This window comes from Bubalus kerabau, chromosome 10, assembly GCF_029407905.1.
Source record: "Bubalus kerabau isolate K-KA32 ecotype Philippines breed swamp buffalo chromosome 10, PCC_UOA_SB_1v2, whole genome shotgun sequence".
Classification (NCBI taxonomy): Eukaryota; Metazoa; Chordata; class Mammalia; order Artiodactyla; family Bovidae; genus Bubalus; species Bubalus kerabau.
The window spans coordinates 11997315-12015634 of NC_073633.1; the positions used below are offsets into that span (position 1 = coordinate 11997315).

Genomic DNA, 18320 nt, shown 5'->3' on the forward strand with positions numbered 1-18320 from the left:
TGTATATATGTATACAGTATGTGTATATGTGTGTGAAATTAAAATTGTGCTTTTAAAAATTTATATAGCTTCAAATACATTCAGTTTGCAAGTTACATCGGAGACTAAGTGAGGGGAAAATTGAATATAATCAATTATCCTTGGAAAAACTATCCTATTATCTGATGTCTTTACTATACTTATGTTTATAAGTTTTCTGTCTTATATAGCATCACCAGCTCAATGGACATGAATTTGCACAATCTCCAGAAGAGAGTGAAGGACGGAGGAGCCTGGCATGCTGCAGTCCATGGGGTCGCAAAGAGTCAGACACAACTTAGCAACTGAATGACAACAGACTCATTTAGTAATTGATTACACAAGAATTTAGCTATTAAATAGTTTGAAATATACATTATGATAAAATGTTTCTAAAAAACATTCATACAACAGCTTCGTGGGGTTAAGTGGCATTATTCCCATTTTACATATGAGGACACGGAGTATGACATTGTTACAGGCGCCCAGAGCACTGCTCTTCCCTCTCAGCCACACCCCTTTTAAACAATCGAGTGTCTGCGGAGGGATAAATTAGGAGGTTGGGATTAACATATAACCATTGCTACTGGATAGCACAGGGAATTATAGTCAATATTTTATAATAACCTATAAGGGGAAAGAGCTGACTCATTTGAAAAGACCCTGATGCTGGGAAAGATTGAAGGCAGGAGGAGAAGGGGACGACAGAGGATGAGATGGTTGGATGGCATCACCAACTCAACGGAGATGAGTTTGGGTAAACTCTGGGAGTTGGTGACGGACAGGGAGGCCTGGCATGCTGTGGTCCAAGGGGTTGCGAAGAGTCGGACACGACTGAGTGACTGAACTGAACTGATAAGGGGAAAGAATATGAAGGAGAATTTATATCTGTATAAGTGAATCACTGTGCTATAACACCCGAAACTAACACAATGTTGTAAATTAGCTTCTTGTTCCTGTGTAGTCACTAAGTCATATGGACTGTAGCCCACCATCTGCTCCTCTGTGCATGGAATTTTCCAGGCAAGAATACTGGAGTGGATTGCCATTTTCTTTTTTTTTTTTTTAATTTAATTTTATTTTTAAACTTTACATAATTGTATTAGTTTTGCCAAACATCAAAATGAATCCGCCACAGGTATACATGTGTTCCCCATCCTGAACCCTCCTCCCAGATTGGATTGCCATTTTCTACTCCAGGGGATCTTCCCAACCCAGGGACCCAACCTGTATCTCCTGCATGGGCAGGCAGATTCTTTACTGCTGAGCCACCAGGGAAGCCCTGTAAATTGGCTGTACTTCAGTAAAATAAAAAGTTAATAAAATAAAAATAAAAATCAGGCATGATTGACAAGTTAGATAGAAATTAACCTTTTGTGAGGAAAGAGGAGTAAAATGCAGATGGGTGCCTCAGAGAAAACATGGTAAATTTTCTCAAATGTGTTCTCAGCATTTATTGACCATATCATTTTGCTTATGACGTGACATAGTGGTGTCATTTAATTTTTTGTTGGTTTTCATTTTGGTCTTGTTACAACTCTTGCATTCCTAATGTAGTCTAACTTGGCAATACTGAATACTATCTTAATATTTTTTCCTTTGCTGGACTACATTTGAGGTTTCTACATCTCTGAGAAATGAGCCTGTAATTTTACTGTCTGTACTTTCTCAACATAATAGCATTAATTTATATGGTTTCCAGCAGGGAAAATTGTGTTTTTTGTTGTTCAGTCCCTAAGTTGTGTCTGACTCTTTGCAATTCCATGAACTGCAGCACACCAGGCCTCCCCGTCCTTCACTGGCTCCCTCAGTTTGCTCAAATTCAAGTCCATTGAATTAGTGAGGCCATCCAATGATCTCATCCTCTGCCACCCCCTTTTCCTCTTGCCCTCAGTCTTTCCCAGCATCAGGATCTTTTCCAATTAGTTGGCTCTTCACATCAGGTAGCCAAAGGTATTGGAGCTTCAGCTTTAGCATCAGTCCTTCCAGTGGATATTCAGGGTTGATTTCCTTTAAGATTGACTGGTTTGATCTCCTTGCTGTCCAAGGGACTCTGAAGAGTCTTCTCCAACACCACAATTCCTAAGCATCAATTCTTTGGTGCTCAGCCTTCTTTCTGGTTCAACTCTCACATCTGTACGTGACTACTGGAAAAACCATGGCTTTGACCATACGGACCTTTTCCAACAAAGTGTTGTTTCTTTTTAATACACTGTCTAGGTTTGTCATAGCTTTCCTTCCAAGGACCAAGTGTCTTTTACTTTCGTGGCTTCAGTCACCATCCACAGTGACTTTGGAGACCCAGAAAATAAAATCTATCACTGTTTCCACTTTTCCCCCATTATTTGCCATGAGATGATGGGACCAGATGCCTTGATCTTAGTTTTTTGAATGTTTAGGTTTAAACTGGCTTTTTCACTCTCCTCTTTCACCCTCATCAAGAGGCACTTTAGTTCCTCTTAGCTTTCTGCCATTAGAGTACTATCATCTGCATATTTGAAGTTGTTGATATTTCTTCCGGAAGTCATGATTCCAGCTTGTGAGTCTTCCAGCCCAGCATTTTGCATGATGTACTCTGCATAAAATAGAAGTCATGTAAATCTATCTGCTGATTAATGAGATATCAGTAATAACCATTAATAGCACCCTCAGAACAGTCTAATGGCCGCTGGGCCAGTTATCAAACATTTACATACAGGGAGGCAGTGGCATTTAGGTAAGGTAGAACTGGAATCCAGAGATTCCAGAACTTTGGAGTCAGGGTTGTTTCAGATCCCAGCTCTGCCACTGAACTGTCCTTGTGATCTTAGAATTGCCTAAGCCGGAATGACCCAACTTCTCTGCATTTCTTTCCCATCAGAAAAGTGGAGGTTCAAATTCCTGTCTTAAAGGGGGATAAGCGATAATATATGTAAAGTATCTGGCATGCAGTAAGTGATCATTAGGTGTTAATCCCTTCCGTATGCTACTTTCATGCATGCATCACAAAGCGCTCACATGAATGAGAGAAATATAGCATATGTGCCGGAAACAGAAAAACTCAACCAAGAAGCGGTTTTGTTTCCTGCACTTACCTTTGAACTGTTTGTGATTTATTTTTTCTTTTCTGCTAGTAGTCAAGGAGAAATGAGGCCATGCTTCCCTATTCTATTGTCTTCTAAGACTCCTAGCTTTGTGGCCATATTCTCTGATATTCTAGGTCATTTGGAATAGTTTGAGAGGGCAAGGACAGAGGGTTACCAGGGACTGACTTCTCCTTGAGAACAGCCCAGGAGCCATCATTACATAACCTGCTAAGTCTGTTTAACAGTTGTAAAATATCATTCTATGAAGTATCAAAGTGTAAGTAAATATCTGTGTCCTTAAAATGTTCATTTTCGGGAATTCCCTGGTGGTCCAGTGGTTAAGACTCTGAGCTTCTACTGCAGGGGGCATGGGTTTGATCCCTAGCCAGGGAACTATCCTACATGCTGTGTGGCCAAAAAAATACAATAAAGTTCTAAAAGAAAACACAAGAAAATTTGAAAAAAAAAAAATGTTCATTTTCTATGGAAAGCAGGGAGAATCATTTTAGGACTAGTTGTAAATTGGAGTGTTTTTGCACTGACCATCTTAAGGATAAAAAATTCATATCCAAGTGAGATAAGTTGAATTCCTTTCCCCTCCTTTAAAAATACTAGAAGCTCATCTAGGCTAAAGATTTTTATAATTCCTTCTGTAATTTTAACAGTCAGGGTTAAAAAGTCTTATATTGGCTTTGGAAACTTGATATTCCATTCTTCCTTACTGAAATCTGTGTAGGAACAGGTAGAGAGCAAATGGAACTTTCCCTGTGCCTGTTTGGTAGCTAAAGAAGTGGTTTTGTCCCCAAATGGTTTTTTGCCATTATAATTGACTACAAAATACCAAATCTAGCAATCATTGCTTTTAATTTTTTCCCCAAATTGAGCAAAGTCCCAGACAGACCCGCTCCCACCCCCGTTCCCAGACTTCAGGTTGGCCACCTCTGTGTATGGATCTTAATATCTTCACGGTCTGCTTTGAGTTTCCATGTTATTTAAAATAGAAAAAAGACATTCTTGGTCAAATTTGCACAGTGGACCAAAATTAATTTTCTTCCCATGTGTGAGATGTAGAATGAGGTCCTGTTCTGAAAAGTTGTCCTGGGTTTTGAGATCTCGGGCTTGTTAGAAACAGATTGGCATCTTAGGTACTCAAGTATGATCACGTTCTTGGGAAAAGTTTGGCACCTTTTGCATCAAAGTGGGATCAAATAACTCTTTTTCATATGTTGATCTTAAAGCTATATATACTTAAACTGTGTTTGCAGAAAGGGATAAACATTTCACAAAGCCTGAAATGTTTCTCATTTTTCTAAGAAATTATGATGAAAAAGCTATCTAACTCTTCTGAGCCTCAGTAACCTCACTAGAGGGCTTCCCTGGTGGATCAGTGCCAATGCAGGAGACTTGGGTTCAGTCCCTGGGTTGGGAAGATCCCCTGGAGAAGGAAATGGCAACCCACTCCAGTATTCTTGCCTGGAGAATCCCATGGACAGAGGAGCGTGGTGGGCTACAGTCCATGGGGTCACAAAAGAGTCAAACATGACTCAGCGACTCCACAACAAACCTTACTGGAAAAAGCACATGGGTAGCTCATCAGAGACCCTAACACTTGTAAGCAAACTGTAGTTTGCTGGTTACCCTTCTTTCCACTAGGAAATTCTCCTTTTAATGCTGAACTTGAAGATTTAGGGCTTTTCGGGACGTGGCCAGAGCCCCTTACTGCCACATGGACCTTGAATATCCTCTGAAGTTGTGTGTGGATTTATAACTATGGAGAGTCCTTAGAAATGGTTGATGTGTGAGAAGTTCCAGGGTAGGCTTCAAATTCGTTCCCCCTCCCTTGGGACCTGAACAGTATGGCTGTATTAACATCAGGGCTTGGACTTAGTAGGACTAAGCTTGTGAAGGACATAGCATCTCTATCTGTCAAGCACAAAATTGCATACATGTGTGCTGAGTCGCTTCAGTTGTGTCCAGCTCTTTGCGACCCTGTGGACTGTAGCCTGCCAGGCTGCTCTGTCCGTGGGATTCTCCAGGCAAGAATACTGGAGTCGGTTAGCACAAAGCTGAGTGCACACCAATCAGCAGACTTGACTGAGCACCTACTGTTTACCTGGCACTTGGTAGAGATGTGGAGCTGGATGAACTGTGAGTCTGTGCACTCAGGGTCTCATAATTTTCACGGCTTGGTGAAACTCAATGTCTGTAACAGGTAGGATGGCAGTCTCTATTGTCATTTCAATTTCTTTAGAGTGCCTGGGAATATGTTTCGGGTTGCTAACAACTTCAACCCCAGGTTTGCCTGTTTTTCAAAAGAAACTTCAGTTTAGGGAAGTTTGATCATGTGGTCCTTTAAAACTTAAGATTAAGTAGCTATGAAATGCTTCGGGAAGCTGGTAGGAAGCCAGAATATATCACGGGTCAGTTTACTGAGTATCAGCTTACTAGAAATCTCAGACTTGGGGTTCTCTCATTTTTGGTATCCCACCCCTTTTCCCAGTTTTAGGCTTTCAGAATCAGTTCTCTTCCTTGGGGTATACATTTCTGGTAGCCATTCTCTAAGTTCTGAGAGTGAGGATTTACCCATTTAGGTGAATCTCCCATGTCAAGGCTTGGGTGTATCACCCAGGTGAGGGCAGTCTTAACTCTTACAAGATGGTTCAGTACACATTTGAATTGAATGATATACCTGAGGATATTCAGTGCTCCTTACAGAAATACTGAGTCACGCAAAATAACAGTGTGTCCATCAAACACTAAATTGTGGCATGTTTCTATGAACTGATGATTCATATCATATTCTCAATCTGTTTATCCTTAGATAATACCATTTTGTAAAATGGGAATTCCCATCCCTGGTTTTGTGACTCTTGCTAATGCTCCCTCCAGTATATCCCCACTTCTCTAAGCATCCTGTAGTTATGCCAGCAGTCGGGAAAGAATCTGCCTGCAATGCAGGAGTCCCGGGTTTGATCCCTGGGTTGGGAAGATCCCCTGTAGGAGGGAATGGCTACCCACTCCAGTATTATTCTGGCCTGGAGAATTCCATGGACTGGGGAGCCTGGTGGGCTACAGTCCATGGAGTCAAATAAGAGTTGGACACGACTGAGCACTAACACTTTGACTTTCAGTTGTTTAATAAACACTTCATGAGGGACTTGGTGTGTTGTTCCCTAGAACAGACTGGCACAGAGCAGCCCCTCTAATATTTGTTGAACAAATGAATACATTTTAACGCAAAGGAGGTGGTGGCCTTGGTCTCCTGTGTGAAGGGGCAAGTAGAGGAGCTGAAGTGAATAAGTGACCATGCCAACTCCTTCATGAGTCAAGACAGTCTGGGTCTATTTTCACAGTGGATTTTGTGGGTGTTCTTTGGAAAATAAACTCTTTAGGGTTCCTTCTGTTTCTGACTTCATAGTTCTATTTTGAAAGCTTTTCTACTGACTCATTCTGCTCCTTAAACCTCTGAATAAACCCTATAATGTTTAGAAAAGGCAGAGGAACCAGAGGTCAAATTGTCAACATCCACTGGATCATGGAAAAAGCAAGAGAGTTCCAGAAAAACATCTATTTCTGCTTTATTGACTATGCCAAAGCCTTTGACTGTGTGGATCACCACACACTGGAAAATTCTGAAAGAGATGGCAATACCAGACCACCCGACCTGCTTCTTGAGAGACCTGTATGCAGGTCAGGAAGCAACAGTTAGAACTGGACATGGAACAACAGACTGTTTCCAAATTGGAAAAGGACTACGTCAAGGTGGTATATTGTCACACTGCTTATTTAACTTATATGCAGAGTACATCATGAGAAATGCTGGGCTGGAGGAAGCACAAGCTGGAATCAGGATTGCTGGGAGAAATATCAATAACCTCAGATACGCAGATGACACCACCCTTATGGCAGAAAGTGAAGAGGAACTCAAAAGCCTCTTGATGAAAGTGAAAGAGGAGAGTGAAAAAGTTGGCTTAAAGCTCAACATTCAGAAAACTAAAATCATGGCGTCCAGTCCCATCACTTCATGGGAAATAGATGGGTAAACAATGGAAAGAGTGAGAGACTTTATTTTTGGGGGCTCCAAAATCACTGCAGATGGTGACTGCAGCCATGAAATGAAAAGATGCTTACTCTTTGGAAGGAAGGTTATGACCAACCTAGACAGCATATTAAAAAGCAGAGACATTACTTTGTCAACAAAAGTCCATCTATTCAAGACTATGGTTTTTCCAGTAGTCATGTATGGATGTGAGAGTTGGACTATAAAGAAAGCTGAGCACCTTAGAATTGATGCTTTTGAACTGTGGTGTTGGAGAAGACTCTTGAGAGTCCCTTGGACTACAAGGAGATCCAACCAGTCCATCCTAAAGGAGGTCAGTCCTGAGTGTTCATTGGAAGGACTGATGTTGAAGCTGAAACTCCATCAACTTTGGCCACCTGATGCAAAGAGCTGACTCACTGGAAAAGACCCTGATGCTGGGAAAGATTGAAGGCAGGAGGAGAAGGGGACGACAGAGGATGAGATGGTTGGATGGCATCACCGCCTCGATGGACATGAGTTTGGGTAAACTCTGGAGCTGATGATGGACAGGGGGGCCTGGCATGCTGCAGTTCATGGGGTCACAAAGAGTCGGACACGATTGAGTAACTGAACTGAACTGTGATTTCCATATAATGTGCTTGCTTTACCATCTTTTAGCTAATGTTGGCTAACATTACAGGAAGTGTTTTGTGAGTTGCTAATACTTCAGGAAGTAGTTTTTCACGATATCCTGTGTTTTTTAGTGTTCAAGGCAGCAAGTAAAGATGGCCTTGAGAGAACGTCTCAGTTAATCAATTTAAAAGCAGTTTTGAAGGCATTTTAGTGATCTTCGCTTGGGCTTGACAGTGACAAGGCCCTTTTAACTTCAGCAGCAGCAGCAGCGTGGCGCTGGGCAAAGAGCAGGGCCAGGGTACTGAGGGCCCTCAGCTGCAGCCCCGGCTCTGCCCCTGACCCAGCAGTAACCATGGCAGTCCCTTCCCCTGGTTTGACCCTGTTCTCAATTGTAAGAAAGAGATAACGCCTATCTTTCAGGGAGATGATGAAAACCACACAATAATATGGAAAAGTGCTTTATAGGTGGGAGTGTCATGCTGAAGTATATTTTATCAGCTCTGTGAAGGCTCTTTAAATGGCAGGGTTAGTATCCGTGCCTGTGTCCCTTATCAGAAGTTGCTACTTAGTAAATTTTGAGTAATGCAAAAATATTTGCAGGCAACCTCTGTGGCCCAGAGAGATCTGCTTTTGTTGTAATTAAGACATTCTCACACTCGTAACCTTGGTGTTCACTTTGACACAATAGGTCATGAAGGAAGGACGGTGAAGTTGAAGTGTGTGTGGTTGGAAGAGGAGTGGCCAGGGATGTGGTCCAGTGGGCCAGGTTAGGAGGGAAGGAAGGAATGTGTAAAATGTGCCATGAGGACATGTAGTTTTTGCTTTGTTCACTGCCCAGTCTCTGGTGCTCTGTCTGACTCTTACTTGGCTCATAGAATCTGTGAATTGAATGTTAGTCGAGTGGAGTCTACAGAACGGTGCTGTATTTCCTTCATCAGTGACCACATCCTTTATTCAATGTAAATGGGCAAATAAGAGTACCCCAGATAGATATTTTAAAGCCCGTCAGTACTTCCATGGAGTGTGCAGCGTCTGCGGGGAGGTGTGCTGACACCTGAGAACACACGCCTGTCTCGTAGGACTTACTGTTAAAGCCGTGGAGGCGGCACCGGCGCGGAATGCAGGTTCATGCGCACAGGAAGACACACCTCGAGGCCAGACAAACCCAAACCTGAGGGTCTGGAGCAGCGAAAGGGCCACGCGCGGAGATTGGGTGGCTCGTGCTCGGCACCCTGACATTCTCTCATGGTTTTCAGGGAGCAGTTTTTATGGCAGAATTTGGGGTGAGGGCTGAGGGGTATGTGGCTTTCTTCTGATTGGTTGTTGATGAGCTACTAGGGCGGTGCTTCGGGAATCTTGTTCTCTGCCTGAAGTTATCCTCTTGAATGAGGGCCTTAGTTCTGCAGAAGAACTCAAATATATCGTTAAACATATTCCTTGAAGAGAAACCAGGATCCTGCCCCATAGATGCATTATTGATTCTTGACTGCTCCTTTTTTTTGTTTCTCCTGCATTCCCTGATTAGTGACTGTTGGAATCTGTCCTTTGGTACTCAGGGAGGGAAGGTCTAGGAGGCTGAAACCTTTTCCCTGCAAACAAGAAACGAAGGACATGTAAAGGATTTGTCCCCAGGAGGGCCCCACAGGGCCCTGCTCAGTTTCGGTACCAGAAGAGAGGGCATTGTGAATAAAATCGATCAGGGGAGACTTTGGGAAGGAAGTGGTCCTGGAGTTAAACCTTAAAGATGGGTAGAATTCCATCAGCTATGGCCAGTACATTGTAGTAGCAAGGTAAAGCTTTGTGGCGAGTGTGTGTTTTAATTTAAATATGAAGTCACATCTTCTCTTTGGGTGGTGACCTCAGCGTTTGAGAGCCCCCCATGGCCCTGGGCTGGTGGGATCTTGCATAGCTTATGGAGGCAGTTGGGGGGCAGAGGTCTGAGCACAGTCCTCCCGGTGCTTCTCGCCTCCTCCTGGGTGGGCTGGTTGAGGCCAGAAGGAAGGTGGCAGGCAGAGTGCCTCCTTTTGAAGGCGACCCCTCCCTTACCCCCTGAGGAGGGTAAAATGAGCAGGTGGACTCTGACTAGGAGTTTGCTATTGCTTTCAACCTTTTAACATGTGTGAAGGTACCAAAACATGAAAATATCCTATCAGAAGTGGGAGGCATTCTTTAGACGGAAATTAAAATACGAAACTAGTAGTCATGGGGTGTCCTGGGAATGAACTGTTAGGAACAGTGAAGAGAGAGGACTAGGTGATGCTGTGTGGGCATGTGAGGTATCCTCTAAGGCGACCCCTAATGAGGAAACCATAATTTTGAAGTATATTCTTTTCGGGATGATGGTTAGCCCACTTTGTGAAGGTTCGCTGGAAAGTGGTTGTTCATGTAGGGGAGGAGAGGAAACATGTTCTCTTCCAGAGCTGTGTTCTGTAGGAAATGAAGATCCATCGAAGGTTTGGAGACAGAGAATAACATCAGTAGGACTGTGTGTTAGAAAGGGGCTTCTGGTAACAGTGAGGAGAATGGGCGGGGGAGGGACGTTGTTGTTGTTCAGTCGCTAAGTCATGTCTGACTCTCTGCAACCCCATGGACTGCAGGATGCCAGGCTCCCCTGTCCTTCACTGTCTCCTGGAGTTTGTTCAGATTCATGTCCATCGAGTTGGTGATGCCATCCAACCATCTCATCCTTTTGCTGTGCTCTTCTCCTTTTGCCTTCAATCGTTCCCAGCATCAGGGTCTTTCCCGATGAGTCGTCACTTCACATCAGGTGGTCACAGTATTGGAGCTTTAGCTTCAGCATCAGTCCTTCCAGTGAATATTCAGGATTGATTTCCTTTAAGATTGACTGGTTTGAGCTCCTTGATGTTCAAGGGACTCCCAAGAGTCTTCTCCAGCACTACAATTCAAAAGCATCAGTTCTTGGGTGCTCAGCCTTCTTTATGGTCCAACTCTCACATTTATACCTGACTACTGGAAAAACCATAGCTTTGACTATACAGACCTTTGGTTCATAGCTTAAGTTCCAAGGAGCAAGTGTCTTTTAATTTCATGCCTGCAGTCGCCATGACCAGTGATTTTGGAGCCCAAGAAAATGAAACCTGTCACTGCTTCCACTTTTTCCTTTTCTATTTGCCATGAAGTGCTGGGACTGGATGCCAGGCTCTTAGTTTGGGGAATGTTGAGTTTTAAGCCAGCTTTTTCACTCTATTCTTTTACCCTCATCAGGGGGCTCTTTAGTTGCCTCTTCTGCTGTTTCCTTTTCTTCCTCACCCATAAACAAAGACATTTCCTGAAGTTCTCTACTCACTTTTTTCCCTCCCAGACTAATATTTCTAGCTCTTAATGTCTCTGCTCTTCATTTGGGCAAATGGCTTCTCAGGCTGTTTGCTCAAAGTTAAAGTGCGATAGATTACATACCTGCCTCAGAGAGAGTCCTGAGACTTAAATGAGACACTGCATACTAAATTCTGCCTAAGCCTTGAAGGAAATTAAGTGCTCAGTAAGTAAGCATCTAGTACATATTCCCATGCTTATGGTGTTCTGTCTTTTATATATATGTGTGTGTATTTTATATATGTATATTATATATATATGTTTATACATATCTATATCTGGGCTTCCCCGGTTGCTCAGAGGTTAAGGCGTCTGCCTGCAATGCAGGAGACCTAAGTTTGATCCCTGAGTTGGGAAGATCCCTTGGAGAAGGAAATGGCAACCCACTCCAGTATTCTTGCCTGGAGAATCCCATGGATGGAGGAGCCTGGTGGGCTACAGTCCACGGGGTCGCTGTATCTATATCTACGTATTGATGAAAACATAATCTCCCCTTTCTTTTGAAGTCTTTGAGGATTTGGTTATTATTTTTAGATCTTAAGTGTTGAGCATTGTACTTGCCCAGTAAGAGTTCAGATCTTGCTCCTAACTCCTTTTGCCTGCCAGATTGGTGTTTCAGGTGCCTCATTAGTCGGGTGTGTGCTTGGCCTTTCTTGGGGAATGTATGAGTGACCTTCATATCCTCTCTTCTGCTTGGGAGTGAAGTGAAAGTTGCTCAGTTGTGTCCAACTCTTTGCGCCCCCATGGAGTATACAGTCCATGGACTTCTCCAGGCCAGAATACTGGAGTGGGTAGCCTTTCCCTTCTCCAGAGGATCTTCCCAATCCAGGGATCGAACCCAGGTCTCCCACATTGCAGGAGGATTCTTTACTGTCTAAACCACAAGGGAAGCCCAGGGGTCCCGTTTAATAAACGGCTGGTTGGAGCTGGCGACTGGGGAACAAAAGAGCAAACCCTGACGGTCCTGCCCCTTGTGCTGCTTACACACATTGTCTTTATTAGATGAGAAATCTAACCAGCGAGAAACCAAATTCATTTTACAGCCATCAGAATGGACGCTCAGGACTAAAGAGGGGGAAGGGATTCTTTTTATGAGAGAGGAGTGTTGTCCTGTAAATAGGCAGCCAAGACTTGGCTGATGTGACTGTTGGCGGCTGCCGGGTACTGTTGAGGCCACAAGCAGAGGAGGTGCAGTCAGGAAGCGGGGAGGCTGAGTCCTCTACAGAAAAGCAGGGCTGAAGTGTGCCAGTTTATAAACTAGGCTCATGTTGGAATAAAGGGTGTGGGCCTGAAGACTCTGCTCCCTGGCTGTCTCCATTGCATTTTTCTTTTGGGTACCTGTTGACCATGAAAGCCTCGTAAAGGCGGAGACATAAGCAAGGGAGGGATTTTAGTGACTTTGTCATCTGTAAAATAGGATTGGGGTTGAATGATGCCTCAATCCCCTCTAGGAGTGGGAAAACACAAGTCCTTGCAGATTCTTTGTTCCACCCCAGAATTTCCAGGACAATCTGATTCTCTGAGCCACTGGACCAATTCTCCAAGCTTGTTGAGGACAGTTAGTACTGGTAGACCATCCTCTAGTTAGTTTGAGGCTGTCTGAATCCTGTGGCGTCACATCTGTGAGGTCTGATCGCTATTCTCTTTCTGTTGTGTAACGTCCATGTCTACTTCAGAGGGTGGGAGGAGAAGGGGTGACAGAGGATGAGATGGTTAGATGGCATCACCGACTCCATGCACATGAGTTTGAGTAAGCTCCAGGAGTTGGAGATGGACAGGGAAGCCTGGCGTGCTGCAGTCCATGGGGTTGCAACAAGTCAGACATGACTGAGCAGCTGAACTGACTGATACTTCAGTATTGCAGTTTTTGCTAGAAATAATATAACATTGTAAAATCCAAAGGCAATTCTCTTTCTGTGGTTGATGTTTCAATACTCCCATCTCTCAATGTTCAGTGCTGAGCTGCATGTGAGTTTTTTCTAGTTGGTCATCTCATGATTTGAACACTGTTCTTCCAAGTGATGTGATGTTATCCTCTCTTTCCAGCTATTGTAGATGATGAAAGACTCTCTGCAGAGGAGATGGATGAGAGGAGGCGGCAGAATATCGCTTATGAATATTTGTGTCACCTGGAGGAAGCCAAAAGGTAAGAGTCAGACTTGGTCTATTTGTGCCCCTTCTCTTAGAGATGAACTTTGGGTACTATATTTTTAATAACTCATTTGCAGCCTTGTTAGGACTAAGGTAATGGGAGAAGAATCAACCTGTGTGTTGTCAGTGGAAGAATTGAGAAAAAGTTGCTCCCACAGCCAGCATCAAGGCACTAGGGAGGCAGCTGTTCCTTTTTCTTCCTCAGAGCCTCCCAGGAAATCTCTTGGAAAATTACAGATTATTTCAAAATTTCTCATCTCTCTGGCATGGATGTTGGGGGAGCTGCAGAGACTTAAACCAACTTCCTTTTCCTCAGAGTATCCTCAGATCTTTTTCCCAGCCCTACCCCAGTGATTATAATGATCACTATTATTATTAATTAATGTGTAATTATATATTCCTACATGCCCACAGCATGTTGGACTGAAGTCCATTGCTCAGTAAGCAAGAGGGCAGGTTTATGACAACAGTCTCCTTTTTAACTCATGGGTGTGTGATCACTGAAGGTATGCTGTCTCTGAAAATCGCACTGACTCTTTTAGACTTTTTAGATTACAAGGAAATGTTGGCTTCTCCAAGGAGAAAGTGAAGATAAAGAAAGTATTTACACTTAGGCCTCTGTATCAGGGGAATCAGAACTTTGTCCTTTGCTGGGTGCATACTGCAATGCCCGGATGCCTTGAGGTAGATTCTGACTTAATGCTTTGCACTGTGATCAAGCAACAGTATTGTTCCATGGACAGATATGTTTCAGCTCTCTTATCTCTGTAGAAAATAAACACGGAGTTAATGGTCGTTGGTGTTAATTATCTCTGATCACTTATAAATAGCTACCTACAGAGCTCAAAGAATGAGGATTTTCATCAGTGCTTTGTAGAAGAACATCCAGTGACACATATACTAATTTGGCCCCAAAATTGCTTAAAAGGGGGTTTTCCAGGATTGTTTAATGTTTTCACAGTGCCTTTTAGCTCTAAGCTCTAAAGACTAAGTTCTAAAGGTTATTTAACATGTCTGGAAGTTGACAGGTTGCAAGTCACTGAAGACTCACTGTATGTCTAAGATTATTAAAAACATGCTTTTAGCCAAATTGTGGCTCCAGTTAGATAAGGATAGGGATTCACAGACATTCAAAATAAGCATACTTTCAATGAAAAAGTTTCAGGAGAGTTAGTGGAAGCTTCTTCCTGACACACACTGTGCGTTCTAAGTGTTTGCCTCCAGGCTTCTAGAAGTGGGGAGCAGTGCCACACAAAGGAAAAGGTGTCTGACTGGGGGTCAGTAGACTGGATTTTCTGGTCTCAGCTTCACCATTTCTGAACTCTGTGACCTTGGACAGGTCAACCCTGTGGGAAGTTCAGTTTTGTCTCCTCTCTGCTGCTGCTGCGGCTAAGTCACTTCAGTTGTGTCCGAGTGTCCAACTCTGTGCGACCTCATAGACGGTAGCCCACCAGGCTCCGCCGTCCCTGGGATTCTCCAGGCAAGAACAGTGGAGTAGGTTGCCATTTCCTTCTCCGGTGCATGAAAGTGAAAAGTGAAAGTGAAGTCGCTCAGTCATGGCCAACCCTCAACGACCCCATGGACTGCAGCCTTCCAGGAACTGTTCCTTAGGAACAGTTTCATTGAAAGAATAGATGGTAAAATACACAGTTGTTCCTTTTAGATCGTTTTCCTAAACTTACCTTGCAAGTAGAGATTTAGATGTAATATGTATTTATGAATCTTTTATTAATATCTGAACATTTCTTATGACTTTCTGGGAAGTTGGTTTTTGGTTATGGAGTATGTAAAAATTATGTGCCTACTAATACGTGTGCTGTGATTTCAGAAAGCATAGTATGCAGAATTCTGATGGCCCTAAACTCAAAACATAAATGGAGTGAGTTAGTCTCTGTTCAAAAAGTTATTTATTTGAGAGAGTTTATTGCCTGATTCTCTTACACTGTTAATGCATTAGGCATTTATTATATTGGATGTATTATAGTGCATGCATGTGTGTGTTCCTGTGAGTGTAGTTGCTTTAGAATATTGAATTTCTATTGAATGGGGGTACTTAGAATGTGAAAATTTAGCCAGGAACTGTTTCTTGTTTATTTCAGTTGAACTGACTTTGGTGTATTTTAACTAGAAATGTGTTGGGTTCTGTATTTTTGCCTCTATTTTTTCTTTCCAGAGGTGAGAACTGGTAGGATATTTAGCTTATATGTCCTGTAACTCAAAACTTTTTAAATTTCAGAATTGTTAGAGTCCAATAGATATACCTTCGATTTTAGTTTTAATAATTTCAGGATTCTATGATTGTTAATCTCAGACCATTCAAAAGTGCTTCATTCAGAGGTGATATCACTGCCAGTCTTATAGAAATAAAAAGGATGTTGACAGAATGTTATAAATGATTATATGCCAATGGATTGGTTAACCTAGATGAAATGTACTGTCTCCTAGAAAGATACAAACTACTAAAACTGACTCAAGAAGAAATTTTAAAAACTAAATAGATGTAAAACAAGTAAAAAAAAATTGAGTTAGTACTCAAAAAAAACTTCCCACTCTTTCAAAAAATGTAAGAGGAGGGAACACTTCCTAACTCTTTCTGTTGAGACCAGTATTACTCTGATACCAAAACCAGACAAAGATACCTCAAGAAAACCATAGACCAATATCCTTTATGAATACAAATACAAAAATTCTCAACAAACTCAAACTGAGTTCAGCAACATATGAGAAGGCTTATTTACCACCAAGTGGGATTTATCCCAGGAATGCAAGCCTAGTTCAACCTAATAACCATTTGATCAAGACAATTCAGTGGGGGGGGGGGAGGGGAAGCAGTCTTTCAACAAACGATGCTGAGACAGCTGGATGTACACCTGCATAAAAATGAATTTAGATCCCTACCTCACACCATACAAAAATTATCTTAAAATGGTTTATTATGATAATTAAAATGGTTTGTTATGATAATTAAAATTTACCACAGCTGTAAATCTCTTAGAAGAAAACAGAAGTAAATCTTTGCAACCTTGAGTTTTTGAGTCAGTGATTTTTGAGACAACACCAAAAGCCCAAGCCAAAAAAAAAAAAAAAAAAAAAAGATTAATTAGACATCAGGAAAATTAAACCTTTCTTGATTCAAAGGGATACCACCAAGAAACTAAAAAGACTACCCATGGAATGGGAAAAAATATTTGCAAGTCATATACTTAACTAAGTGACTTATATTCAGAATATATAAAGAACTCATAACTCAATATAAAAAGTAAATAGCCTAGTTTAAAAATGGCCCAAGTTTCCGAATAGACATTTTTTCCAAATCAGATACACAAATGAACCATAAGAACAGGACAAGATGCTTAACATCAGTTCTTTAGGGAAATGCAATTTAAAACCACAATGAGATACCATTTCATGCTAGGATAGCTATAATCAAAAAGAATTGTTTGCAAGGATGTAGAGAGATCGGAACCCTTATACATTTCTGGTTGGATTGTAAAATGGTGGAGCTACTTTGTAAAATAGTCTGGCAGCTCCTCAAAAAATTAAATACAGAGTTACCATTTGGTCCAGCAATTCCACCACTAGGTATATCCCCAAGAAAATTGAAAACCCATGTGCATATAAAAACCTTCACATAAATGTTCACTGAAGTGTTATTCATTAGAGCAGAGAGTAGAAACAGCTCAAATGTCTATCTACTGATGAATGAATAAACAGTCATCCATAGAATGAAGCATTCTTCAGCTATAAAATAAATATGAGCAAATCAGATTTAACAATGTATAAAAAGAACTATATGAATCACAACCAAGTGGGGTTTATCCAAGGTTTGCAAGGCTGGTTCAGCATTTGAATATCAATTAAATGTGCTCTATCACATCAATAGTCTAAATAAGAAAAATCACGTGATTATATCAATAGATGCAGAAAAAGCATTTGACAAAATCCAGCACCTATTTATGATAAAAATTCTTAGGAAAGTTGGAATATAGGGAAACATCCTCAACTTGAGAAAGACTATTAACAAAAAACCCTACGGCTAACATCAGACTGCTTAGTGAGAAGCTTACAACTTTTCTACTAAGATTAGGGGCAAGGCAAAGATATTCCCTCTAACCACTCCTTTTCAGCTTTATAGTGGAAGTTTTAGCTAATGCAATAAAATAAGAAAAGGAATAAAAGCTATAGTGTTTGAAAAGGAAGATTAAAAACTATCTTTGTTTGCAGATGACAAGATTGACAGTATAGAAAACCTGAAAGAGTAATAAAAGAATCCTGGAACTAATAAGCAGTTAGAGAAAGTTTGCAGGGTACAAGGTTAACATATAAGTCAGCTGCTTTCCTATGTACCAGCATTGAACAACTAAACACCATTTACATTAGCATCCCCCAAAATGAAATGTTTAGGTATCAGTTCAGTTGCTTAGTTGTGTCTGACTCTGCGATCCCATGGACTGCAGCAGCCCAGGCTTTCCTGTCCATCACCAGCTTCCAGAGCTTGCTCAAACTCACGTCCGTAGAGTCGGTGATGCCATCCAACCATCTCATCCTCTGTTGTCCCCTTCTCCTCCTGCCTTCAGTCTTTCCCAGCATCAGAATCTTTTCCAGTGACTCAGTTCTTCACATCACATGGCCAAAATATTGGAGTTTCAGCTTCAGCATCAGTTCTTCCAATGAATATTTAGGACTGATTTCTTTTAGGATGGACTGGTTGGATCTCCTTGCAGTCCAAGGGACCCTCAAGAGTCTTCTCCAACACCACAGTTCAAAAGCATCAATTCTTTGACTCTCAGCCTTCTTTATGGTCCAACTCTGACATCCATACATGACTCCTGGAAATGTATGTCTAGCTTTGACTATTACAGACCTTTGTTGGCATAGTGATGTCTCTTCTTTTTAATATGCTGTCTAGGTTTGTCATAGCTTTTCTTCCAAGGAGCAAGCATCTTTTAATTTCATGGCTGCAGTTACCATCTGCAGTGATTTTTGAGCCCAATAAAATAAAATTCTTACCATATCATCCAGAAATTGTGCTCCTTCTGTGTTTACCCAGTGGAATGAAGGCTCTGTTCACACAGAACGCTACACAGGGATGTGTATAG

The 18320-nt window shown here is 41.9% G+C and overlaps 1 protein-coding gene across 3 annotated transcripts in view; it reads left to right on the top strand.

Annotated features, from left to right (window-relative positions):
• IQGAP2 (IQ motif containing GTPase activating protein 2) overlaps positions 1-18320 on the top strand; it is a 305783-nt gene that overhangs the window by 35420 nt on the left and 252043 nt on the right. For all 3 annotated transcript variants that reach the window (XM_055536607.1, XM_055536609.1, XM_055536608.1), the window contains exon 2: positions 13117-13216. In XM_055536607.1, the coding sequence (XP_055392582.1) occupies positions 13117-13216 (100 nt within the window). The remainder of the gene's footprint in view (positions 1-13116; positions 13217-18320) is intronic.